This window comes from Heterodontus francisci, chromosome 48, assembly GCF_036365525.1.
Source record: "Heterodontus francisci isolate sHetFra1 chromosome 48, sHetFra1.hap1, whole genome shotgun sequence".
Taxonomy (NCBI): Eukaryota; Metazoa; Chordata; class Chondrichthyes; order Heterodontiformes; family Heterodontidae; genus Heterodontus; species Heterodontus francisci.
Window position 1 is genome coordinate 4,342,921 of NC_090418.1, and position 27,304 is coordinate 4,370,224.

General features: G+C 47.7%; 1 protein-coding gene across 2 annotated transcripts in view; it reads right to left on the reverse strand.

The window, feature by feature from the left end:
* Positions 1-1,994: 1,994 nt before the first annotated feature.
* The window catches only part of acap1 (ArfGAP with coiled-coil, ankyrin repeat and PH domains 1), a 56,795-nt gene continuing 31,485 nt past the window's right edge, over positions 1,995-27,304 (reverse strand). For both annotated transcript variants that reach the window (XM_068023626.1, XM_068023627.1), the window contains 12 exons: positions 26,780-26,831; positions 24,980-25,080; positions 20,516-20,624; positions 16,634-16,839; positions 12,776-12,845; positions 11,967-12,061; positions 11,638-11,837; positions 11,196-11,392; positions 9,727-9,836; positions 5,487-5,597; positions 3,432-3,493; positions 1,995-2,809 (listed from right to left, as the gene is read on the reverse strand). In XM_068023626.1, coding sequence (XP_067879727.1) covers positions 2,703-2,809; positions 3,432-3,493; positions 5,487-5,597; positions 9,727-9,836; positions 11,196-11,392; positions 11,638-11,837; positions 11,967-12,061; positions 12,776-12,845; positions 16,634-16,839; positions 20,516-20,624; positions 24,980-25,080; positions 26,780-26,831 — 1,420 coding nt within the window. In that variant the 3' untranslated portion in view covers positions 1,995-2,702. The remainder of the gene's footprint in view (positions 2,810-3,431; positions 3,494-5,486; positions 5,598-9,726; positions 9,837-11,195; positions 11,393-11,637; positions 11,838-11,966; positions 12,062-12,775; positions 12,846-16,633; positions 16,840-20,515; positions 20,625-24,979; positions 25,081-26,779; positions 26,832-27,304) is intronic.

Sequence of the window (27,304 nt, forward strand, 5' to 3'; positions counted from 1 at the left end):
CCACAGCCTCCGGAACCGACTGAGCGGTGTCTGTTGGATGTGCGGGGGGAGTGGGAGGAGGTGCTGTGGAACCACTCTGGGCCGCCGAGGTGGAGCTGGCGGCCGGGAGGTTGGGGCAGTTCTTACGAACATGCCCCACCCCCTTGCAGACGTGGCACCGCGCCCCGTCCGAGGTCCAAAAGACGCGGTAGGCCGTCCCCTGGAACTCCACATTAAATTGGCCCTCCGTGTCCTCCTCCCGCGCCAGCTGCATAAATAACTGGCGGCGGAAGGAGTAGACATGTTGGAGGCTGTGCTCCCGAAGACCAAGCCGGACTGGGGTGATCCCCGACCTCACCTCCCCCAGATGGTGCAGGTGGGGGAGGAGGAGCTCACTGGGAATGAAGGGTGGGACGTTGGACAACATTATCCGATGCGCAGTGGCCCCCAGAGGGTCCACTGGCAGGAAGGTCCCCCCCACAGTGAGCCCTTTACTCAGGGCCAGGGACACCGCCCGCTCGGTCTTCAAAAAGAACACAGCCTTCCCATACATCTTTGAGGCCGCAACAATGGCCGAGGGGCCGACAACCACGGCCATTGCCTTAACGCAGGCCTCAATAGACATGTTGGGGTGGGGATAGCTCTTCACCCCATGGCTGCATGTCAATAATTTAAAGGGTGACGGGGCCACGTGGGCAGCCACAGAAGCTGCAGCTGCGTAGGTAGTAGAGGGCCCCGCCACCGGTGATGAAGGGCTTGCCATGGGTCCAAGAGCTAAACCCACCCCAAATTGTGGACTTGCACACTAAATAACAGATTCACAGAAAAATTTGAAAAGACAAACAAACAAACAACAGGTTAGTGGAGAGGCTGAGGTAAGAGAGGAGAGGCAAAGGCAGGCTGGAAGGGATGACTTGCTTTCTGGAGGTGGTGCTCACAGTACACTTAAAACAGTCTTTGAAGTTGGTCTTCCGGTCTTCTGGTTGGGGGAGTCGTCTTCACCTGGGTCAGCTGAAGCTGCCCAGGCACTATCTATCCCCTTCCGTCTGTTTAGCTGGGCAGCTTCAGCTGACCCAGGTTTGGCAATTGGGGTGGGGAGGGAGCTTTCCTGTGTGCTTTTGCAGCAGCACAGACTCCTGTTGAATTGGCAGCCCCACCCCTTGTTGTTCCAGCCACTTGTTCCTCCCCCAACAGTCCAAAGTAAATTACTGGTGTTCAGCACCCACCTCCAGACAAAGCCTTGTTTCCAACAAAAAAAAGAATGTCACTTTCTTCTCTTTTAAAGGTGATTGTTGTTGGAGTTTTCCTCTGCTTGTTTGTAGAAGCTCTCCCTTGCTCAGTGTAGCTCCTCTCTCCACCTCTGCAACCTCCAACTGCCACCAGCACTCTCAGCTGCACCTCGTTGATGCACTCAGGCTCCCAAATCAGTGGGCAGCCAATCCCAGTGCTGTACCTGTCCTGGGAGTGTTTGATGGGAACAGTGTAGAGGGAGCTTTACTCTGTATCTAACCCCGTGCTGTACCTGTCCTGGGAGTGTTTGATGGGGACAGTGTAGAGGGAGCTTTACTCTGTATTTTACCCGTTTTTTTTTTCTTTTCTTTTTTTTTAACCCCCGTACTGTATCTGCCCTGGGAGTGTTTGATGGGGACAGTGTAGAGGGAGCTTTACTCTGTACATTACCTGTGCTGTATCTGCCCTGGGAGTGTTTGATGAGACAGTGTTGAGTGAGTTTACTCTGTATCTAATTCATATGTGCTCAGTCACTTACAGTAGAAAATCACTGGGTAGTGATCAGAAGCAGGGACTGTGGCTGATTTATTTCTTCCCCCTTCTCTAACCAAGGGGCACTGAGACCAGCGATAGTTACAGTTTTAGCACAGCTGGGAGAAGTGTGGATCATGTCTGGTCTTTGACTCAGCACCGTACAAACAAAACCCATGGAGTTAAGGCTGTCTATCCTGCCTTGTTGTTTCGGTAACCACGGAACACTTCAATAAAAAAAGTAAACTATACACTTCCTAAAAAAAAAGTTTATTTTTTTCAAATCCTCAAGCAAAGCTCTACTTTATATAAATATATTACTAACTAACACATTATAAATTTTTAAAAAAATCTTTCAAAGTAAACTATATCACACTTTAAAATTTAGCCTCAAATTCCCAATAATTTCCTTTGAATCCTGATGTTCTTTCCTGAATCTAACAGATTCTGCGTTGGTACGAATGAGTTAGACATCCTTAACACAGTGCACAGGAGCTCAGAGTAAAAAATTGCCCCTAATTTAATTCTGAATCAGAATCTCAAGATCTGTTTGGATCAGTAGCTTGATATATCTGGTAATTAATGGGAGCAGGGATTGAAACTTTATCTGGAAACTTCTATGATGAGATGCTCCAGAGCTGTGTCAGAATGTAGGAAGACTGAGGATGGTAATATGGCGTTCCAGAGTCTGGAGGTTCAGAGAGAAGGTGCAATGAGTCTTGATTTCAATAGAGTGAGGATGGAGGGAGCGGGCGCCGATGCTCCCGTGGGATTAGAAAAGGGAAGGGGGGCTCCTTGCTGTAACATCAAATCGTTTAAAGCGATTTCCCTGCTTTGTGTGGTCAGTCTTGCTTGTTTTTCGCTATGTGCGCTGTACAGTTTGGTTTGGGGGAGGGGAGGAAATGGAGGGGCATTGTACAGCCATCCTCAAGGGTATCTCTGGGTGACTGCTGTGGGTAACATTAAAGCGTCGAGGTTCTAAGCTCGTGGCTCTTGCGTTTTAACTTCTCCGGGTTGTTTGAAGCCATATGCGAGAAATCTCGGAAAATATCGTTGTAGGTTTCGTCTCCTGATAGGAGAAGAAAAAGAGAGGGAGAACACAGGATCAGAAAGGGTAGATACTCAAACCAACTGACCCACACTCCTCAGAATCAAGCATAGTCGGAAGCATGCAGGTCTGCAGAGGCTCGATGAGGGAATCCCTGCTGTGACTGAATCACACAAGCAGAAGGTGCCAGGGAGCATCACAGGTATGCGCTGAGTTAGCTCATTGGCTACATTCACCCTCAACGTCCCTATGCAGGGATAGATTGATGAACCCTGCTCCTAATCACCATCCAGTACCGCCTGCTGTTAAGTGTGCATGGAGATCAGATGAGGGCTGGACTGAGCTTGGCAGTCATGCGCTCCAAAGTTGAAGAGCCCACTGACTCTCACTGTCTGGGCTAACACATGAATGATGTCCATGTGTGGCTGGAGTAGTGGGGAGAACACTGAAAAACACTTCACAGCAACTGCAAATCAAAACATAGGTTGCTGAATTGCACTGAAATAATCACTATGGTATGTGGCCTGTCAGTAGAAGCAGGTTAGAGATCAGAGGGCAGAGTCTCTAAGGAGAAGGTCTACAATAATTAAAACAATTAAACCCTTGATAGATGGCATGCAACATTGGACTCAAAGATACTGACCCGCCTGTCCAAAGACTCCTTCTGCTTCCCGCATCTCCTCGTTCATCTTAGCCAATCGAAGCCTGAAAATTCAATGTGTAGATCAGTAAGGTTTAGCTCAGGGGAATCCATCTCACGAGCACTCCCTCATGTAGAAACATAAAATCATACAGGACGGAAAGAGCCATTTGGCACATTGTGCCTATGTTAACTCTTTGAAATTGCCATCCAATTAGACCCATTCCTGCACTTATTCCCAATGGCCCAGAAAATTTGTCCTTTCAAGTAAAGGAAGTAAGTTTTGCATTATACAGTGTCTTTCATGATCTCAGGATGTCCCAAAGTGTTCTAGTGATGTTGATTGACTGATAAATATTGCTCAGGCCACTGCTCTTCTTCGAATAGTGTAGTGGGATCTTTTACATCCACTTGACAGGGCAGACAGGGCCTTGGTTTAACATCTCATCAGAAAAAATATATCTAGTTCCCTTTTGAAAGTTACCATGATGTACATAGGACCCTCATGAAATTAACAGGACCGACCCTATGTTCAGTAAAACCTTGAGGGGATAAGCGGAAGATCTAAAAAACAGCAGATCTAAAATAAATTTTGGTGGGATAGGGAGAACAGGAATGCTCCCGCTGGGCTCTATTAGAATGATATGGGCCAGTGCTGCTGAGGCAAATTCCCTTGCCATTCACAATCTCCATGCCACAATCCCTTCCTCCAATCTTCCATTCACAATCACCATGCCCCATCCTCCACCCACCCCCCACCTCCCCCCCCCCCGACAACCCACAGTGTAAAATTTCGAGCCAGATCCTGCAGGAGCAAAGTTAAGAAATAATTCTTCACTTAAAGGGTGCTGGAAATTTGAAACACTCTTCACAAACAGCAGTTGATGGTAAATCACTTGTCAATTTTAAATCTGAGGTTGATAGATTTTTGTTAACCAAAGGTATTAAAGGGATAAGGGGCAAAGATGGATATATGGATATGATCACAGAGCAGCCATGATCTTATTGAATGGCGCAAGAGGTTTGAGGTGCTAAATGGTCTGCCCTGTTCCTATGTTCTATGTTTCCCCCCCACGCAGACCGACATTCCTGCTGGCCTTTTGGCTACCTGATATTGCGCCTGCCCGGAGACAGTGAGCTGCAGCAGGCAGCTTGCCAGTGCTACAGTAATGTGACCTAATTTTTTGGAATAGACAAGCTGTTTCAGTGGGGGAGGAAGGGGGAATGGGCAGATAGCTGGCCTTCTTTCTTTGCCTGATAATTAAAATCAATTTCACTTTACAGATGATCCATTTGGAAGCCTCCCTGAGAACAAGGTCCAATCTTCCCAAGCTTGGTTTACCAGAGGAAGGCCAAGTGATCATTTAATAGCGGAAATTGTCATCAGAACACTCCCCCACCCCATCTCACTGTTGTTTTAATTTGTAAGCCTTCTGTGTCACTATACCATAGACAGCAGGAATGCCTCACGTTCGGTCTCCAGTCTGTGCTGACTTAGTTGATTTTTGACAGTGAAACGCATGAGGTGCTGTAAATGATCTTAGGACCACCCCACCACCCAGACTATAGAAGGGAAAGTCAGCGAGGGTTTCTGCCTTTCAGTCACTCGCCAATGATTCAGATGTGGAGATCAACTCGCCACGAACAAATATCCTGTCAACATTCAAATAAAAGCAAAGTACTGCAGATGCTGGAAATCTGAAATAAAAACAGTAAGTGCTGGAAATACTCAGCAGGTCAGGCAGCATCTGATGAAATGTCATTGACTTGAAACGTTAACTCTCTTTCTCTCTCCACAGATGCTGCCTGACCGGCTGAGTATTTCCAGCACTTTCTGTTTTTATTCCTGTCAACATTCACTGCCTGGGTGGACACAATAAAGAACCCTTGGGTGAGGCACCAGGACGCGACAGAAGCTGTTAAACCATAACGCAGCAAATGTGAGCACCTTTGGGAGTGGGTGAGGTGGAGGGGGTGGGGGTTTGGAAGAGGTGGGGGGAAAGAGGGAGGCTGGGAATAGAGGATCAAAAAGTCATCCAGAATATTGCTGGCACTCACAGTGTGACAATGTCTGCATTCGCAGTATCGATGGCAATTGTAATCGGATTTTTGCCGTTTTCATCTACTGCAGTTTGACTTGCTCCTCGTTTCAAGAATAGACATACTAGCCTATAATAAATCGCAGATTGTAATAAACAGCAGAATAAAAAACACAGATTAAGGGGGTATCATTGACGACACTTTAATAGGTGTTCACTGAATAATTAATGAAACGTGCGTTATCTTCAATTAACTAATAATTAACTGCATCATCTTCAATGAAGCTTGCAATTGCAAATAGGTCAAGTTCCGTGCGAGTGTAGTTGCGCATTGAGCACATGGGGTAGAAAGAAAGACAATTTGTGCAAACCCAAATACAATGTAAACATGACAACAACTTGCATTTATATAGCACCTTTAACATAGTAAAGCGTCCCAAGGCACTACACAGGAGTGTTATTGAACAACATTTGACACCGAACCATATTAGGAGATAGTAGGGCAAGTGACCAAAAACTTGGTCAAAGAGGTAGGTTTTAAGGAGCATCAAAAAGGAGGAGAGAGAAGCAGAGAGGTTTAGGGAGGGAATTCCAGAGCTTTGGGCCTGGCATCCGAAGGATGGCTGCCAATGGTGGAATATTGTGTGCAGTTTTGGTCTCCTTATCTGATGGAGGATGTTCTTGCTATAATGGGAGTGCAGCGAAGGTTCACCAGATCGATTCCTGGGATGGCGGGACTGACGTATGAGGAGAGATTGAGTTAGTTAGGATTATATTCGCTGGAGTTCAGAAGAGTGAGGGGGGATCTCATAGAAACCTATAAAATTCTAACAGGACTTGACAGGGTAGATGCAGGAAGGATGTTCCCGATGATGGGTGAGTCCAGAACCAGAGGTCATAGTCTAAGGATACAGGGTAAACCTTTCAGGACTGAGATGAGGAGAAATTTCTTCACCCAGAGAGTGGTGAGCCTGTGGAATTCACTACCACAGAAAGCAGTTGAGGCCAAAACATTGTATGTTTTCAAGAAGGAATTAGATATAGCTCATGGGGCGAAAGGGATCTAAGGATATGGGGCGAAAGTGGGAACAGGTTACTGAGTTGGATGATCAGCCATGATCATAATGAATGGCAGAGCAGGCTCGAAGGGCCGAATGGTCTACTCCTGCTCCTATTTTCTATGTTTCTATCTAATTAAAATTGGGGATGCTCAAGAGGCTAGAATTGGAGGAGGGCAGGGAATTCAGAGGCTTGTAAGGCTGGAGGAAATTACAGAGAAAGGGAGGGGCGAGGTCATGGAGGGATTTGACAGCACAATAAAAGAGTGAAAGCTCGAAGCGTGTGGACTTAAGAAGACAAGGTCCAGCCACTTGCTGAATGATAATGCTGCAAATCAAAGGCATGGAGACACAAACTAGCTATATTCAGGAACTGTCTGTTGCCATCTAGTTTACATAGTAATTACATTCAGAGAACCGAAAAAAAAAGATCTAAAAACTCCTGCAGGTACATTCTAGAAATGTTGCTCATTAGAGAGTCATCAGTGAAACACAGCAGAGTCATGCCAGACCAAACCCTCCTTAAATAGGTCAGTTCACAAGCATTTGAATCAGTAGCTTAATTCTATTAGATTTCAAGCTCAGTGTTCTGCAGTGCAGAATAAATGAGCCAGTGGCTGTGGGATCTGCATCCACAGGCACCTCAGAAAGATACCTGGGCTAAAAATCTGCATAGACTTGTACAACCCTAACGTTATGGCACAGAAAGAGGCCATGCAGCCCATCATGTCTGCACCAGCTGAAAAAAAACTAACTGCCCATTCTAATCCCACATTCCAGCACCTGGTCCGTAGCCTTGAAGGTTACAGCACTTCAGGTGCAGGTACCTTTTAAATGAGTTGAAGGTTTCTACCTCCACCACTGATCCAGGCAGCAAATTCTAGACACCCACCACCCTCTGGGTGAAAAAGTTATTCCTCATGTCCGCTCTAATCTTTCCACCAATCACCTTAAATCTGTGCCCCCTGGTAATTGAACTCTCTGCTAGGGGAAAACAGGTCCTTCCTGTCTACTCTATCTAGGCCCCTCATAATTTTGCACACCTCAATTGACTCACCCTCAGCCTCCTCTGTTCTAAGGAAAACAACCCTAGCCTATCCAATCTTTCCTCAGCTGCAACTTTCAAGCCCTGGCAACATTCTTGTAAATCTCCTCTGTACTCCCTCCAGAGCAATTATGTCCTTCCTGTAATGTGGTGATCAGAACTGTATGCAATATTTATACAGTTCCAGCATTACACCCCTGCTTTTGAATTCTATACCTCGGCCAATAAAGGAAAGCATTCCATATGCCTTCTTCACCACTTTATCTAGCTGTCCTGCCACCTTGAGGGACCTGTGGTTACGCACTCCAAGGTCCTTCACTTCCTCTACCCCTCTCAATATCCTCCTGTTTATTGTGTATTCTCTTGCTTTGTTTGCCTTCCTCACACTTCTCCAGATTGAATTCCATTTTCCATTTTTCCACCCACTCAACCAAACCATTGATGTAATTCTGGAGTCTACAGCTATCCTCTTCACTATTAACTACACGGCCAATTTTTGTGCCAATTTCCCAATCATGCCTCCCACATTCCAAATCATTAATATACACCACAAACAACAAGGGACCCAACACTTAGCCCAGTGGAACGCCACTGGAAACCACTTTCCATTCACGAATACATCCATCGGCCATTACCCTTTGTTTCCTGTCACTGAGCCAATTTTAGCTCCAACCTGCCACATTCCCATGAATCTCATGGGCCTTTACTTTTCTGACCAGTTTGCCATGTGGGACCTTGTCAAATGCCTTACTAAAATCCATGTAGGCAACATCCACTGCACTACCTTCATCAATCCTTGTTAATTCCTCAAAAAATTCAATTAAGTTAGGAAGACACAACCTTCCCTTAACAAATCCATGCTGACTATCCCTGATTAATCTGTGCCTTTCTGAGTGACAGTTTATCCTATCTCTCAAGATTAATTCTAATAATTTGCCCATCACCGAGGTCAGACTGACCGGCCTATAATTATTTGGTTCATCCTTTGCACCCTATTTAAACAATGGTACAACGTTCACAGACCTCCAATCCTCTGGTACCTCTCCTGTATCCAGTAAGGACTTGAAAATGATCCACAGAGCAGCCACTATTTCCTCCCTGGCTTCCTTTAACAACCTGGGATATCATCCATCTGGCCCTGGTGATTTGTCCACTTGATTATAGAATATTAAAGTGGGGTCTGATTGAGGAGTTTAAGATTATTAAAGGATTTGATAGGGTCATTGGAGAGAAACAATTTTTTCTGCTGAGGGTGAGGGGTGGAAAGTCCAGAACAAGTGGGCATAACCTTGAAATTAAAGTTCAGGGATGTCAGGAAGCACTCCTTCACATAAAGGATAGTAGAAATCTGGAACTTTAACCCCTAAAAAGCTGTTGAGGCTGTGGGGTCAATTGTAAATTTCAAATCTGACATTTATAGATTTTCGTTGGGTAAGGGTATTATGTGTTATGGAACCAGGGCAGGTAGCTGCAGTTAAGATATAGATCAGCCAAGATCTAATTGAATGGTGGAACAAACTTGAGAGACTAAATGGCCTCTTCCTGTTCCTATGTTTTGAAAGAGATGGGATGAAAGATCCTGGATGAAAAATGTTTGGGAGCTTTAATTTGTAACTAACCTGTTCCATACCTGCCCTTGGATTGTTTGATGGGACAGTGTAGAGGGAGCTTTACTCTGTATCTAACCCCCGTGCTGTACCTGTCCTGGGAGTGTTTGATGGGGACAGTGTAGAGGGAGCTTTACTCTGTATCTAACCCCCTGCTGTACCTGTCCTGGGAGTGTTTGATGGGGACAGTGTAGAGGGAGCTTTACTCTGTATCTAACCCCGTGCTGTTCCTGTCCTGGGAGTGTTTGATGGGACAGTGTAGAGGGAGCTTTACTCTGTATCTAAACCATGCTGCACCTGCTCTGGTAACATGTGGCACAAACCCTCAGAAGAAGTTTTTGAACAATGAAGAAGAAAATGCCGGACAAGAGAGAGCAAATGCCGGTCCTCCCACTGTGAATCCAATACCCTTACTCGCTTCTGATTTAGGAATAGATGCATTTCCTTTTTGAATGAGCTAAATGACTACCAGCCTGATTTACACTATCAAATCTGGTGGCGTGATGAATTTTGAGGCATTAGGTGCATCCGATACCATGTTAGCCTTACCCGGTGTGCCCGTGAATGGTGGCGTGGTGGAGTGGACCGCGACTGTGGATGTCCATCTGGTTCACGTGGGCTCCGTTCTGCAGCAGAAACTCGCAAGCCACCAAGGAACCCTGGAAACCACATCGTGGAGCCGAGGAGAAAAGATGCAGAGGGAGTAAAAATCAATGGTTAGTCCAATTAACTGGGACTGGAGTCACATTTCGTAAAGATATCAAGAAATGGGGTCTTCACAGAACACGTCAGTCCTGTCAACTACAGATAACAACGCACAATAGGGTTAGGTTTTTTTCTTTACTACCTGGTTGATAATTTGGCTGAACAGATCACCGTCCTGTCATACAACTTGTCCAATTTTCATTGCATTTACATTAGTAGGAACAGAATTCCAAGGAATCCAGTCCTTTCTGTGTACCATTCCACTGGACCCATTCCCTTACATCATACTGGACCCCTCCTACCCATTCACTCTCATTAAGCAGATTTCAATGATGAAAATCACACTCACTTACATTATATACTGAAGCAACCTCCATTACATTTTTTTTAAAACAGAAATATTAGATAGTGATTTTGTGAAGGAAATACAGGGCTATGGGTGAATATTGGGCAAGGGAATTAGTTTTGGATTGCTCTTGTTCGGCTGTGGCTCTGGGTAGCAATCTCCCCTCCAAGTCAAAAATCTGGGGTCAGATATGTCAGACACTTGACTGCGCAATCCAGGCTGGCACTGAGGGAGTGCTGCATTGTCTGTAGTGCTGTCTTTTGGATAAGACAGTAAACCAAGGCCCTGTCTGCCCTCTCAGATGGATGTTACAGATCATACGGCACCATTGGAAGAACATCCCTGATGTCCTGATCAACAATCCTTAAACAACACCACCAGAAACAGACTAACTAGTCATTTATCTCATTGCTGTTTGTGGGAACTTGCTGTGCGCAGAATTGACTTTCATGTTTACCTCCATTAAAACAGTGACTACACTGCGAAAGTAGTGAATTAGCTGTGATGCACTTTGGGATGCCCTGTGGATATGAAAGGCACTGTATAAATGCAATTTCTTCCTTAGCAAAGGGCCACCTCAGGCTCGAGGGGCCAAAATGGTGGGCTCCTCCTGTGCTGTAAACATGTTGCGTTTCTGTCTGGAACATCAACGTAACACATCCTTCAACAGTCATCGTGATCTTGTTATACATAGCCTGCAAAGCATTCTGCGTGGCTTCGGCATGTTAAACATTGGGTGATGCCTGCATTTGTTCATTGTTTCCACATCTTGCCAGGGAACATTAGGTTGGCCGCACTACAAAAGTTTTTAAAGCCTTCCTTTATACAAAGCCTGGTAAAAGCAACATAAACCGTAGAGGCAAACAATGCACACGTTCATTAGGGGCTGAGCTGTACTGAGCGGATTAATCTTTCTATGTGGAGGGATAATGTTCCCTCCACTGAACATAATGAATTCCTTTTTTACCAGTGTCACTGCCTGGATAAGTGGAGTTTTATTTTCATCTGACGCATTCACCCAGTTGACATCGGCCCCGTGCGCCAATGCATCGGCCATGACCGTGAGGTTTTGGAGGGCGGCAGCTCGGTAAAGCAGCGCCCCTGGGTGGAGGTCTCGCAGCTCCTCACTGCTTTCGGTGCCAGAAGTCCCTTTGTCATTCATGCCTGCAAACAGGAAAATTTCAGAAAGAGAAACCGTGACAGTGAACCAGACCCAAGATCACAATCAACAACTTCGATCTACACTGGGACCTCTCCAGATTTGGGTGGAAGATGAAATTGACTTAGTTGAGGAAAGTCACCCTGCATGTGGATCAGAGAGCATTTGAACCTGACCTCTGGGTCACAGGAGTTTGAAGTTACATTTCCAGGAGTCAGTGGTATTTAACTAAAGGGAGCTCCAATCCTACCTGGGCTCGTGGGCAATGTTTTCCCTCTGGGCTTCAGGAAAGGTTTTGGTGGTTTTTCTGGTTTCTGGGTTTTCTCCACTGTGTTGGTACACTGATTTCGCTTTAAGCTGCATCTACGCAGTCTGATACCACTTTCTGGTAATTTGTGAATAAATTTCTTCTCTACATACTTGGCCCGAATCCAGGCTTCTTTCTCTTGCCTAAGTAAGGAAAGAAATGAAAGAGGCTGTCTTTTACTGTGCCTGATACATTTCAACTTTCAGAATAAAAGTAAAACAGGACCTCTCCAATATAAAGACAGATGTTATCCCCACACTGGCGATCCTTACCGAGGAGATCCAGGGTGAGGCTTTTTCACCGTCATCTCTTCAATTCGAGCTTCGTAGATCCGATTAATGGTGGAGTTTCCCAATTCACACATCAGCTGTTTGTGAGAAAGACAGAAGGAGTGAGAGGAGGATAGAATGTGAGGGGGAAATTAAAGCGGGGGAGTGAGGGGAGAGATGCTCAACGAACAGGTACAGAGATTGAGGGGAGATACAGTGATTAGAGAGAGAGTGAGGGGGAAGGGAAAGAGTGAGCTGCAATGGGGGAGAATGAGAGGAAAGGGGAGAATGAGGGGGGGAACAGCTGGGGGGGAAGGGGGCAGAACTGGAGGAAAGGGGAAGAGCCAGGTGTTGGGGGGGGGAGATGAATGTTGGGGGAGATGGGAACTAGAGGGGCAAATGGGACAGAGAGAGGGGAAAATAGGGGGAGCGAGAGGTAGGAATGGGGAGAAGAGAAGGGGAAAGGGAGCGAGAAAGGGGAGGAGAGAGAGAGAGAGAAGGGGAAAGGGGCGGGGCTAAAGGGAGAGAGGGAAGGGGATGGAAAGTGGAGAAAGGGAAGGGGGAGAGAGAAGGGGAATGGGCAGGAGTGGAGTAAAAGGGGGGAAGGGGAGAGGGAGGGATGGGAATAGACCGGGGAGGGAGGGAGGGGGAAAAGGAATGGCAGTGGAATAAAGGGGAGGGAGCAGAGATGTAGTGAGATGGGAGGGAAAGGGGAGAGAGGGAAAGGGAAGGGGAGGGGGAAAAGGGAAGTACAATATGCAGGATACCCCACATCATTGGGTGCAGCTATACCAACCCTGAACAGTTCTCACCTTCAACAATTCAGGCTCCCAGGAATCAAGAGTCAGTGATCGGACTTTGGAAAAATGGACACCTAGACTCCTGTAAGAAATAGAGATCCAGAGTTAGCTCTCCTCTGCTCAGCCCCATGTGCCTACTGCTCCTGCTAATTCCTGAAGCTCATTCCAGGGGCCCGTTCCTCGCATTCACTCTCAGGACAGATTCCTGATGCTCACTGCTGGGGCTTACTCCTGGCATTCAACTCTGTTGCTTACTCCTAGTACTCAGCTCAAAGTTCTGTTTGTCCAACCTTGCATCAATACAAAACCTCAGGAGAATAAATATCTGGCAATAAGAAGAATATAAATCTCTGGAATATGACACCAAGGGGAATGAAAGAAAATAACTGAGGCCCCTGGGTCACTGAAAGAATAAACACCCCACTCACTGTGACATCTGTTACACTGTCAATCAGTAACCCTAGCCATTCTCATCCACAAAACTATCCTGACTTTTTTCTTCTTTGGCCTCCTTATCTCGAGAGACAATGGGTAAGCGCCTGGAGGTGGTCAGTGGTTTGTGAAGCAGCGCCTGGAGTGGCTATAAAGGCCAATTCTAGAGTGACAGACTCTTCCACAGGTGCTGCAGATAAGATTGTTTGTCGGGGCTGTTGCACAGTTGGCTCTCCCCTTGCGCTTCTGTCTTTTTTCCTGCCAACAGCTAAGTCTCTTCGACTTGCTACACTTTAGCCCCGCCTTTATGGCTGCCCGCCAGCTCTGGCGAACGCTGGCAACTGACTCCCACGACTTGTGATCAATGTCACAGGACTTCATGTCGCGTTTGCAGACGTCTTTAAAGCGGAGACATGGATGGCCGGTGGGTCTGATACCAGTGACGAGCTCGCTGTACAATGTGTCTTTGGTGATCCTGTCATCTTCCATGCGGCTCACATGGCCAAGCCATCTCAAGCGCCGCTGACTCAGTAGTGTGTACATGCTGGGGATATTGGCCGCCTCGAGGACTTCTGTGTTGGAGATACGGTCCTGCCACCTGATGCCAAGTATTCTCCGGAGGCAGCGAAGATGGAATGAATTGAGACGTTGCTCTTGGCTGACATACGTTGTCCAGGCCTCGCTGCCATAGAGCAAGGTACTGAGGACACAGGCCTGATACACTCGGACTTTTGTGTTCCGTGTCAGTGCGCCATTTTCCCACACTCTCTTGGCCAGTCTGGACATAGCAGTGGAAGCCTTACCCATGCGCTTATTGATTTCTGCATCGAGAGACAGGTTACTGGTGATAGTTGAGCCTAGGTAGGTGAACTCTTGAACCACTTCCAGAGCGTGGTTGCCAATATTAATGGATGGAGCATTTCTGACGTCCTGCCCCATGATGTTCGTTTTCTTGAGGCTGATGGTTAGGCCAAATTCATTGCAGGCAGCTGCAAACCTGTCGATGAGACTCTGCAGGCACTCTTCAGTGTGAGATGTGAAAGCAGCATCGTCAGCAAAGAGGAGTTCCCTGAGCAGGGAGATTCCACGGTAGTTGTTGCAGTCACCGCGGTCACCTTTGTTTTTATAGAGGGTAATGATATTGGCATCGTGCATGTCCTGTGGTACTGCTCCCTCGTCCCAGCACAGGCATAGCAGTTCATGTAGTGTTGAGAGTATAGCAGGCTTGGCACTCTTGATTATTTCAGGGGTAATGCTGTCCTTCCCAGGGGCTTTTCCGCTGGCTAGAGAATCAATGGCATCAGAGTTCCGATTTTGTTGGCTGTATGTCCAGCTCATCCATGACTGGTAGAGGCTGGGCTGCATTGAGGGCAGTCTCAGTGACAACATTCTCCCTGGAGTACAGTTCTAGGTAGTGCTCAAACCAGCGGTCCATTTGTTTGCGTTGGTCAGTGATTATGTTCCCTGATTTAGATTTGAGGGGGGCGATCTTCTTGATGGTTGGCCCAAGAGCTCTCTTCATGCCATCATACATTCCTCTGATGTTTCCGGTGTCTGAGGCCAGCTGAATACGACTGCATAGGTATTGCCAGTAGTCGTTTGCGCAGCGCCTGGCTGTTCTTTGTACAGTGCTTCTGGCTGCTTTAAGTGCTGCCGATGTTAACTCGCTGGGGGCTTTCTTGTAGTTCAACAGTGCAATGCGCTTAGCGGCTATGACAGGTTCCAGCTCTTCATTATGAGATTGAAACCAGTCTGCATTTCTCTTCGCACTTTTGCCGTAGGTGGTCAAAGCTGACTCATAGATGGCGTCTCTGATGTGGGCCCACTTGGTCTCAGCATCCCCTGTGGGAGTGTTTTGAAGGGCTGTTACAAGTGAATTTAGAAATTTTTGTAACAGCTGTGGGTGAGAAATTCTGTTCGTGTTGATGCGCGGGTGGCCCTTCTGCTTGGAATGATGCAACTTCTTTGGTCTGAGTCTAACCTTGCTGCACACCAGGGAGTGGTCGGTGTCGCAGTCCGCACTGTGGAAGCTGCGTGTGATTTGAACACTGTTTAAGGCGGCTCGCCTTGTGACAATGAGGTCTAGCTGGTGCCAACGACGCGATCTTGGGTGCCTCCATGAAACCTGGTGACAGGGTTTAGTGTGAAAGAACGAGTTGGTGATGCAGAGGTTATGATAGGTACATAACTCAAGCAGTCTCTGCCCGTTCTGTTACACTGTCATTCAGTAACCCTAGCCATTCTCATCCTCAAAACCATCCTGACTAAAAGTTATAGAATTAAATAGTTGGTTGGTAGTACAGAACTTAAGTATTGCTGAAAACAGAGACATTTTGTCGAAGCTTTTCATCTTACACTCATCAGGACAATTCACAAGGATACCAATGTAAGGGAAGCAATGAATTTATACTACATGAGAAGAGAGTACTGATTGGTTGGCAAGTGGACTCTGATTGTTAGAGGTGTTGCCATGGAGAATGCACCAGTTTATGGTGACTGACAGTTAACTGCCAAGCTTTGTTTGAAATTTAAACCAGGCAGCTTGACTCTGATTGGTCAAGGCATTGCCCTGAGGATTGAACCAGCGAATGACTGTCACTTGTTTAGCTGAAACAGGCGCAATGTGTGTACATGTTCTTTCTGTCAGCAAAGAATAGGGCTCTGTGTATTAATATACGTAGCTTCCAGTACGCACAAAAGCGCCACATTGTGAGTCCGACTGACAATCTTAAATTGGTTGTCAGTGTAATTCTGAGCACACTGAGGATTATTTAACAAATGTTGTCCAATTGCAGAATCACATCTAATGTTGGACACCGTGTTTTGAGTTTTAGAAACATGGGCTGGTTGGTTATGGTTTGTTCAAACTGAGATTGTTAAATTTTTGTTATGCAAGGGTATTAAGGGTTACAGAACCAGGGTGGGTAAATGGAGTTAAGATGCAGATCAGCCATAATCTAACTGAATGGTAGACAGGGTCAAGGGGCTGGATGGCCTCTTCCTCTTCCTGTGTTCCTATTGCGAAACCGCCTATCTTTGCGTCATCGGCAAATTTGGATATGTGCTTTCTATCTCATCACCTAAGTCATCAATGAATACAGTGAGTAGATGAGGCTTAACACAGATCCTTGCAGGACACCACGAGTCGCATGCTGCCAATTAAAGCATCTGACCATTATCTCGACTCTGTCTCCTGCCGCTCAGCCATTTTCATAACCAAGCCAACAATTTGCCTTCAATTGCATGAGCTTCACCTTTAGCTAACATTCTGTTATGAAGGACTTTATCCAATGCCCTTGGACATCTATATAAATAACATCCATAGACATTCCCCTGTCCACTACTTTAGCCACCTCATCAAAAGATGCATTCAGACTGTACCAAATGCTCTACTTAATTTGGGATAGCTGGCAACTGCACCCCTTTCCTGCACATTACCTGTGGATTCCAGAACATTCTATGCAGAGGGTGATGCCGAGGTTAATGCTAGCCCATTCTGGCAGTGGTTCATTGCAATCACAGCACTGAGCGTTCCCGGGGATGCTTTGCACCTGCTCCAGACCCTTTTCCTTTCCTGGTCTAGCTTCATCCGCGAAATCGAAGACTCCTGCTGCAGACATAGTAGACGAAGTCCGTTCCAACTTCTGAAAAGACACCAAGCTGCATTTTAACAAATGTAGATCACAGCAAAGAGAAAGGCTCTTAAAGGTACAATCCATAGGTCAGCAGGGTCAGGATGAGTTTCAGAAGGGCTACTAACTAAGTTCTCTCATGGCTTCCCTGGGTAAAGGCACCTTGTGTTGAACCACACAGACCAAGTTCCATCCTCAGTCTGGTCTCTGATTTCAACTTGGGAGAGGGCAATAAGGGGCCATGATTAACTTTGTGACCTGGATTAGGGAGGTTTAAAAATCAGCTAAGGCACCTGCTCCTAGTAACTGTCCAATAGCCCCTGTGGGAATGTGCAGCTGTATGATGTCAGGCAGTCACACGATTATATATAAAAATGGAAAGTGCTGGTAATACTCAGCGGGTTAGGCAGCATTTGTGGAGGGAGAAACAGAGTTAATGTTTCAGGTCGTGACCTTTCATCAGAACGGGCAAAGGTTAGAAAATAATTAGGTTTTAAGTGAAGGGATGGGGTGGTTTGGTGGGGAAAAGAACAAAAGGGAAGGTGTGTAATAGGGCAGAGGGCAGGAGGGATTAAATAACAATGCTATCATGGGACAAAGGCAAAAGACGTGTTAGTGCTTGTGGTGAAAGACAAAGCATTAGTCCAGAGAGTTAATGACAGAATAATGAGCAGCTCTGACCAGATGAAATACAGCACATGGTTAAACAATAAAATAATAATAAAAATAGAAGAAAAGGCCACTCATGCTCTGAAATTGCTGAACGCAAAGTTGAGTTCACAAGGCTGTAGAGGGCCTAATCGAAAGATCGGGTGCTGCTCCTCGAGCTTGTGTTGATGTTCACTGGAACACTGGAGCAGGTCAAACAGACATATGGATATGAGAGCAGGGGAGTGTGCTGAAATGGCAGGCAATGGGAGCTTGGGTTATTTATTCGGATTCAGCAGAGGAGTTCTGCAAATTGGTCACCCAATTTGTGTTTGCGCACGATCATGTTGGCTGTGATGGACTGCAAGTTCAGATATCCTGCCAACAATCTCGAGGGTCATAAAGGGCATTTTGGTGAGGTATTGGTGGGCAGTAGTAGCCAGTGAAACCTGTACCTCAGTGAGAGTCTGTGTCTGTGGAACTGTACCCCAGTGAGAGTCAGTGTGTGGAACTGTACCCCAGTGAGAGTCAGTGTGTGGGGAACCGTACCCCAGTGAGAGTCTGTGTCTTTGGAACTGTACCCCAGTGAGAGTCAGTGTCTGTGGAACTGTACCCCAGTGAGAGTCAGTGTGTGTGGAACTGTACCCCAGTGAGAGTCTGTGTCTTTGGAACTGTACCCCAGTGAGAGTCTGTGTCTTTGGAACTGTACCCCAGTGAGAGTCAGTGTGTGTGGAACTGTACCCCAGTGAGAGTCAGTGTGTGTGGAACTGTACCCCAGTGAGAGTCTGTGTCTTTGGAACTGTACCCCAGTGAGAGTCAGTGTGTGTGGAACTGTACCCCAGTGAGAGTCTGTGTCTTTGGAACTGTACCCCAGTGAGAGTCAGTGTGTGGGGAACTGTACCCCAGTGAGAGTCAGTGTGTGGGGAACTGTACCCCAGTGAGAGTCAGTGCGTGTGGGACTGCAACCCAGTGAGAGTCAGTGTGTGTGGAACTGTACATCAGTGAGAGTCAGTGTGTGGGGAACTGTATCCCAGTGAGAGTCAGTGTGTGTGGAACTGTACCCCAGTGAGAGTCAGTGTGTGTGGAACTGTACCTCAGTGAGAGTCAGTGTGTGTGGAACTGTACCCCAGTGAGAGTCTGTGTCTTTGGAACTGTACCCCAGTGAGAGTCAGTGTGTGTGGAACTGTACCCCAGTGAGAGTCAGTGTGTGGGAACTGTACCCCAGTGAGAGTCAGTGTGTGTGGAACTGTACCCCAGTGAGAGTCTGTGTCTTTGGAACTGTACCCCAGTGAGAGTCAGTGTGTGGGGAACTGTACCCCAGTGAGAGTCAGTGTGTGGGGAACTACCCCAGTGAGAGTCAGTGCGTGTGGAACTGTAACCCAGTGAGAGTCAGTGTGTGTGGAACTGTACCTCAGTGAGAGTCAGTGTGTGGGGAACTGTATCCCAGTGAGAGTCAGTGTGTGTGGAACTGTACCCCAGTGAGAGTCAGTGTGTGTGGAACTGTACCTCAGTGAGAGTCAGTGTGTGGGGAACTGTATCCCAGTGAGAGTCAGTGTGTGTGGAACTGTACCCCAGTGAGAGTCAGTGTGTGTGGAACTGTACCCCAGTGAGAGTCAGTGTGTGTGGAACTGTATCCCAGTGAGAGTCAGTGTGTGTGGAACTGTACCCCAGTGACAGTCAGTGTGTGTGGAACTGTATCCCAGTGAGAGTCGGTGTGTGTGGAACTGTATCCCAGTGAGAGTCAGTGTGTGTGGAACTGTACCCCAGTGAGAGTTAGTGTGTGGGGAACTGTACCCCAGTGAGAGTCAGTGTGTGTGGAACTGTACCCCAGTGAGAGTCAGTGTGTGTGGAACTGTATCCCAGTGAGAGTCAGTGTGTGTGGAACTGTACCCCAGTGACAGTCAGTGTGTGTGGAACTGTACCCCAGTGACAGTCAGTGTGTGTGGAACTGTACCCCAGTGATTGTCAGTGTGTGTGGAACTGTACCCCAGTGAGAGTCAGCGTGTGGGGAACTGTACCCCAGTGAGAGTCAGCGTGTGTGGAACTGTACCCCAGTGAGAGTCAGTGTGTGTGGAACTGTACCCCAGTGAGAGTCAGTGTGTGTGGAACTGTACCCCAGTGAGAGTCAGTGTGTGTGGAACTGTACCCCAGTGAGTGTCAGTGTGTGTGGAACTGTACCCCAGTGAGAGTCAGTGTGTGTGGAACTGTACCCCAGTGACAGTCAGTGTGTGTGGAACTGTACCCCAGTGATCGTCAGTGTGTGTGGAACTGTACCCCAGTGAGAGTCAGCGTGTGGGGAACTGTACCCCAGTGAGAGTCAGCGTGTGTGGAACTGTACCCCAGTGAGAGTCAGTGTGTGTGGAACTGTACCCCAGTGAGAGTCAGTGTGTGTGGAACTGTACCCCAGTGAGTGTCAGTGTGTGTCGAACTGCACCCCAGTGATTGTTAGTGTGTGTGGAACTACCCCTGTGAGAGTCAGTGTGTGTGGAACTGTACCCCAGTGAGTGTCAGTGTGTGTGGAACTGTACCCCAGTGAGAGTCAGTGTGTGTGGAACTGTACCCCAGTGACAGTGTGTGTGTGGAACTGTACCCCAGTGATCGTCAGTGTGTGTGGAACTGTACCCCAGTGAGAGTCAGCGTGTGGGGAACTGTACCCCAGTGAGAGTCAGCGTGTGTGGAACTGTACCCCAGTGAGAGTCAGTGTGTGTGGAACTGTACCCCAGTGAGAGTCAGTGTGTGTGGAACTGCACCCCAGTGATTGTTAGTGTGTGTGGAACTACCCCTGTGAGAGTCAGTGTGTGTGGAACTGTACCCCAGTGAGTGTCAGTGTGTGTGGAACTGCACCCCAGTGATTGTTAGTGTGTGTGGAACTACCCCTGTGAGAGTCAGTGTGTGTGGAACTGTACCCCAGTGAGTGTCAGTGCGTGTGGAACTGTACCGCAGTGATTGTTAGTGTGTGTGGAACTGTACCCCAGTGAGAGTCAGTGCCTCAGGAGGGTGACTAAGACCATACATGCACCAGTGTTGAGTGTGACAGTACCGAGTAGTTGTCCTCTCGCCTCTCATTAAATGCTGTTGCAATGCTCGACTGTACAGCCAGGATCCAGGTTTGCTGGTGTTTCTCAGATTCGGCCTGAAGCATGCAGCTCCTGCCGGGAAACAGAACAAAAGCATAAAAATAGGGTACATATATCAGTGCTGAAGGCATTTAAAACAATTTGTACACAGTGCAACATTTCAAACCCTATATGTTCCGATACCAGTACTCATTTTGTGTACCCGTGTGAATGTAAACATCGTACCATCCACAAATGAATAGCTCCCTTTCATGGGGTGGATGTCATTTGAACGTCGTCCTTCAGGGAGTTTCCAAGGCTCCAATTGCAATGCTAACTTTAAATAAGATTATTATTCATTTTGGGTCTGAGCCCCACTGGCGTGACATGTTTTATTGCACATGGAGGCTTTTTAGGCCTTCTGCAGCACAGTTCCATTGACACAGACTGTCACTGGGGTACAGTTCCACACACACTGACTCTCACTGGGAGACAGTTCCACACACACTGACTCTCACTGGGGTACAGGTTCCACACGCACTGACTCTCACTGGGGTACAGTTCCACACACACTGACTCTCACTGGGGTACAGTTCCACATGCACTGACTCTCACTGGGGTACAGTTCCACACGCACTGACTCTCACTGGGGTACAGTTCCACATACACTGACTCTCACTGGGGTATGGGTCTCACACACACTGACTCTCACTGGGGTACAGTTCCACACACACTGACTCTCACTGGGGTATGGGTCTCACACACACTGACTCTCACTGGGGTACAGTTCCCACACACACTGACTCTCACTGCAGCACAGTTCCACACACACTGACTCTCACTGGGGTACAGTTCCACACACACTGACTCTCACTGGGGTACAGTTCCACACACACTGACTCTCACTGGGGTACAGTTCCACATACACTGACTCTCACTGGGGTACAGTTCCACACGCACTGACTCTCACTGGGGTACAGTTCCACATACACTGACTCTCACTGGGGTACAGTTCCACGCGCACTGACTCTCACTGGGGTACAGTTCCACACACACTGACTCTCACTGGGGTATGGGTCTCACACACACTGACTCTCACTGGGGTACAGTTCCACACAAACTGACTCTCACTGGGGTACAGTTCCACACACACTGACTCTCACTGGGGTACAGTTCCACACACACTGACTCTCACTGGGGTACCGTTCCACACACACTGACTCTCACTGGGGTACAGTTCCAAACACACTGACTCTCACTGGGGTACCGTTCCACACACACTGACTCTCACTGGGGTACAGTTCCACACACACTGACTCTCACTGGGGTACAGTTCCACACACACTGACTCTCACTGGGGTACAGTTCCACACACACTGACTCTCACTGGGGTACAGTTCCACAGACACAGACTCTCACTGGGGTACAGTTCCACACACACACTGACTCTCACTGGGGTACAGTTCCACACACACTGACTCTCACTGGGGTACAGTTCCACACGCACTGACTCTCACTGGGGTACAGTTCCACACACACACTGACTCTCACTGGGGTACAGTTCCACACACACTGACTCTCACTGGGGTACAGTTCCACACACACTGACTCTCACTGGGGTACAATTCCACACACACTGACTCTCACTGGGGTACAGTTCCACACACGCTGACTCTCACTGGGGTACAGTTCCCCACACGCTGGCTCTCACTGGGGTACAGTTCCACACACACACTGACTCTCACTGGGGTACAATTCCACACACACTGACTCTCACTGGGGTACAGTTCCCCACACACTGACTCTCACTGGGGTACAGTTCCACACGCACTGACTCTCACTGGGGTACAGTTCCACACACACACTGACTCTCACTGGGGTACAGTTCCACACACACTGACTCTCACTGGGGTACAATTCCACACGCACTGACTCTCACTGGGGTACAGTTCCCCACACACTGACTCTCACTGGGGTACAGTTCCACACGCACTGACTCTCACTGGGGTATAGTTCCACACACACACTGACTCTCACTGGGGTACAGTTCCACACACACTGACTCTCACTGGGGTACAGTTCCCCACACACTGACTCTCTCTGGGGTACAGTTCCACACGCACTGACTCTCACTGGGGTATAGTTCCACACACACACTGACTCTCAGTGGGGTATAGTTCCACACACACTGAGTCTCACTGGGGTACAGTTCCCCACACACTAACTCTCACTGGGGTACAGTTCCCCACACACTAACTCTCACTGGGGTACAGTTCCCCACACACTAACTCTCACTGGGGTACAGTTCCACACACACTGACTCTCACTGGGGTACAGTTCCCCACACACTAACTCTCACTGGGGTACAGTTCCCCACACACTGACTCTCACTGGGGTACAGTTCCCCACACACTAACTCTCACTGGGGTACAGTTCCACACACACTGACTCTCACTGGGGTACAGTTCCATACACATTGTCCTGCACTCGGGCAGGTAAGAGCTGGTGTGGGACTGAAGTCACATACAGGCAGATCAGATAAGGATGCCATGTTTCCTTAAGGACATGAGTGAAACAGTTGGGGTATTATGATAATCTGATGGTTTGGTGGTCACTTTTACTGGTACTGAGGTTTATTTCCAGATGTGTTAAACTGAATTTAAATCCTTAAACTACCATGGTGTGGATCTGAGCTCATCTTTTCTAGATGACTAGTTGAATAACATAGCCATTACACTAGCATGCCCCAGTTCTGTTCATAGACACTGAGCAGAGTATCAGGTGGTGTCTGGGTTCTCAACACTCTCGTTATTGAACTATGACAGGAAGCAGCAGCACCCTTTCACCATCAGTCTCTTCCTGTTTCTGTTTAAAGGAACAGTTTCTCACTGTATACAGCAAGGGTTTGATGTTGGACGATTCAGGGTAGGGAGGAGGGCATTGCTATCGTAACTCATTCTCGAGAGACTAGAGAAACTGAGATTATTCCCTTTAGAGCAGAGAAGGTTCAGGGGAGGTTTAATACAGGTGTTCAAACAATATGAGGGGTTTTGATAGAGTAAATGGGGAGCAAATGTTTCCAGTGGCAGGAAGTTTAATAACCAGAGGACAAAGATTTAAGATAATTGGCAAACTGGAATGCGCTGCCTGAAAGGACAGTGGAAGCACATTCAGTAGTAACTTTCAAAAGGCAATTGGATCAAAACTTGCAAAGGTGAACATTTGCAAAGCTGTGGGGAAAGAGCGGGGAACTAATGGATCGCTTGTTCAAAGGGCCAGCGCAGGCTCGATGGGTTGCAAATTTATTGTAAATCTGGCACACTTTCTCCCAAAAGTCTGTGGACGCTGAAGGAAAATTGGAACTCTCAGGGCTGAGATCGCGAGATTTTTATTGGCTAAGGGTATCAAGGGATATGGAGCCAAGGTGGATAAATGGAGTTGAGGTGTATTTCAGCCATGACTTAATTGAATAGGAGAGCAGGCACAAGGGGCTGAATGGCCTCTGTTACTCTGTTCCTGCAAGTAACACAGGGCTGAATTTTCCCAGACCTGTGCAGGTGGCTTTGGAGGTTGGGGGATAGTGGGTGAGGAAAATGCAATTGACTTATGCCGGCCAGCTCTGCGACATGTTCCCGCTTCCGTGCGCTTTTCCCGGAGGCGGGATCCCAGCAGCAACAGCTCCTTGCTCTGCAGCAGTGGGTAGCCATTTAGGGGAACTAAGGGGTCAATTAGCCCCTATTATTGTGGAATTGGATTGCTATTTGTCTGATGGCGCACAGGCCCCCTCCCCCTCCATTGTTTCAGGAGCCCAGCTTCACAGCCAGAGATCCAATCTGCAACTCATTTGAGGCCTTTTATTCAGTTGCCAAGATCAAATCGTAGCATTGAGGTCTCCCCAAGCAGAAGGCACGTCACTGCAGCCACTTCACGGCGACTGAAGACTCCGCCAATGTGGCTCTTGCTGCTGGCCTCTCAGCAGTGCCCACATTGCAAGGACAACTGGTAGCCCTACCCACAGGCAACATTAAACTGACCTCCCAATTTTGGAATCTGGCTACCGTCCCTAATTGGTCAGAGATCCCGGAAGTGGTTTCTTAATTGGTCGGCTCTGGAAAGATTGCGTCCAACATCCTGCCACGGCCACATCTGGGTTCCCAACCCGGAATTGAGGTTGCTATCAAGGTCGCGACCCCCATCCGTGAAAATCCAGCCCCACATTGCCACCAAACTCTTAAAATGGAAAAAAAAAGACTTTATTTTCTCTATTTTTATGATGCAACAAGTCTGAAAATCGGAAATGAGAGAATGGCAGCAAAGATCGAGTGCACTACCCTTGTTGGCCTGGCATGACTGAGAACTGCATGCTCCGTCTGCCCTTGTCTGGTCAGCGTTCTGAGCTGTATTAAAGGCCTGTTTTGTGTTGGCTGTGAAGGCAAATTCACACTCACTTTGAGGGAGACACTACTTCAAAGCAGAAGCGTCTCTCGCTGTCTGCCCCACTCTTAACTGTACACAGACGAAGGTCTTCCACTACAACCGTTAGATTATCCTGCAACATCAAAAATAATGAATTGAAAATAGAGTTTCATTCAATTGATTAGCACATTTCCGGAACCGGAATTTATTGTCCCCCTGGGAGCAGGCTAGGAGGCGGGTAGTGGGGGGTGGATGGAGGGGCATGTAAAATTGGGTGGAAAGCAGAGGGTGCTATGCCCATTGCGTACTCGCCCCCCGCTGCTGTTTTACCAGCGGGGAGGGAGGTGGCAAATGACCCGTCCGTCTTAGGCCACGTGAGGCCCTTAAGTGGCCAATTATTTGCCAATTATGGGCCTCTTCCCGCCGCTGCTGGTATTTTATCAGCAGCGGATGAGCACTTGGGCACCTGAGGAAGCCGCCTAATAATACATGGTGGCCTCCTGATGGGTTGTGGGGTGGGGGCTTCCTGTGCGCCACAGGAGGCCCCATTAAAACAACTATGCCATCTTACACTCCAACACCAACCCCTTCCCACCACACTCCCCACCGGGCCTGGCCGATTCTCCCTGGTGAGGCCTGACCCCCACTTACCTTTTTCAAGGGTGACGTCTATGGTCCTGTTCTTGCTTGGTGCAGTCCCAACAGTGACCAGCGCTCCTGGTGGTGTTGCTGGGACTGAAGAGCTGCTGGCCCATCTGATTGGCTGGCAGCTCTTGGAGGTGGGACTTGCTGCCTCACAAGGGGTGGGGCCTGTCTGAAGCCAAATAAGGGCCTGAGCCACACGAAATAACGGGGACACTGCCTTACCGTTAAATGCCAGCCCCAGTTTCAAACTCCTTTCCATTCAGTATGGAATACAAATGAACTCATTCAGAGAATCTACAGCACAGAAATGGGCCATTCAGCCCAGTGTTTATCATGTATAAAGCATCCCCCCCATTTTAGATGTCAGTTGTGGTTCAGTGGGAAGCACTCTCCCCTCTGCATCAGAATGTTGAGAGTTCAAGCCCCAAGCTGTAGACTTGAGCACAAAATCTAAGTTGATGCTCCCAGTGTAGTCCCGAGGGAGCGCTACATTGTCAGAGGTGCCGTCTTTCTGATGTGACATTAAGCCAATGCCCCATCTGCCCTCTTGGTTGGATGTAAAAGATCCCATGGCGGTATTAAAGAAGAAGTGGAATTCTCTCTGGTGTCCTGGCTAATATTTATCCCTTAACCAACATTAGTCTGCTCATTATATCATTGCTGATGGTGGGAGCTTGCTGGGTGTATATTGGCTGCAGCATTACAATAGTGACTGTTGCAAATACTTTATTGGCTATAAAAAGCTTTGGAATGTCCGGAATTGGTGTATGAAGAAAGTCTTTTCTTTCTTTATGCACTGTTGGCCCAGTGTTGGAGCAGTTTTGTCCAACATGTATGCCTGGAATAAAAACAAGAAATGCTGGAAATACTCAGCAGGTCTAGCAGCATCGGTGGAGAGAGAAGCAGAGTTAACGTTTCAGGTCAGTGACCCTTCATCAGAAGGTTCTGAAGGAGGGTCACTGGCCTGAAACGTTAACTCTGCTTCTCTCTCCACCGATGCTGCTAGACCTGCTGAGTATTTCCAGCATTTCTTGTTTTTATTTCAGATTTCCAGCAACCGCAGTATTTTGCTTTTATATTATGTATGCCTGGAACTGGTTTCACTGCCACCCTTTAAACTGAGGAGCGGGTGGGGACAAAAGTAAGAATCTTCATACTCAAACTCACAAGCAGTCGGGCTCTCTCACCTTCAACTTCTTCTGGTACACCAGCTGATTGTTTTGAATGGAAAACCATCGCCTGTGAGGACAGAACAGAACTATGATGAGAAAAGAGCAGGAAGGGACACAGCCAACCAAACAGTGAAAACCTAGAAGACCCAAACCCAGAAATCACCTCGGCCAAAACTAAATTTCAACAAAGCCAAGATGTTCTCAATGCAGGAGGAGCAAGAGTACATCTCTCACCATATTGCCCACTGATTGCAGCAACAGCAACACCTCCCTCTCTATTTTTATGTCACCAATAGACACAGAATCACAAAACTACAGCACGGAAGGAGGCCATTTTCTGATGCAAGCTCTTCAACAGGAGCTGCTTATTCGACTCCCATTCCTCTGTCCTTACCCCGAATAGTTTTATATTCCTCCTTTTCAAATCATTAGCCAAATCCTAGTCCCATTACATTAGTCTTTCCCTTAAAGCTCCTCATGGCAAATCATTTCCTGTTCTTATAATCCTCAGTGTGAAACTCTTCCTTCTAACTTCCCCCT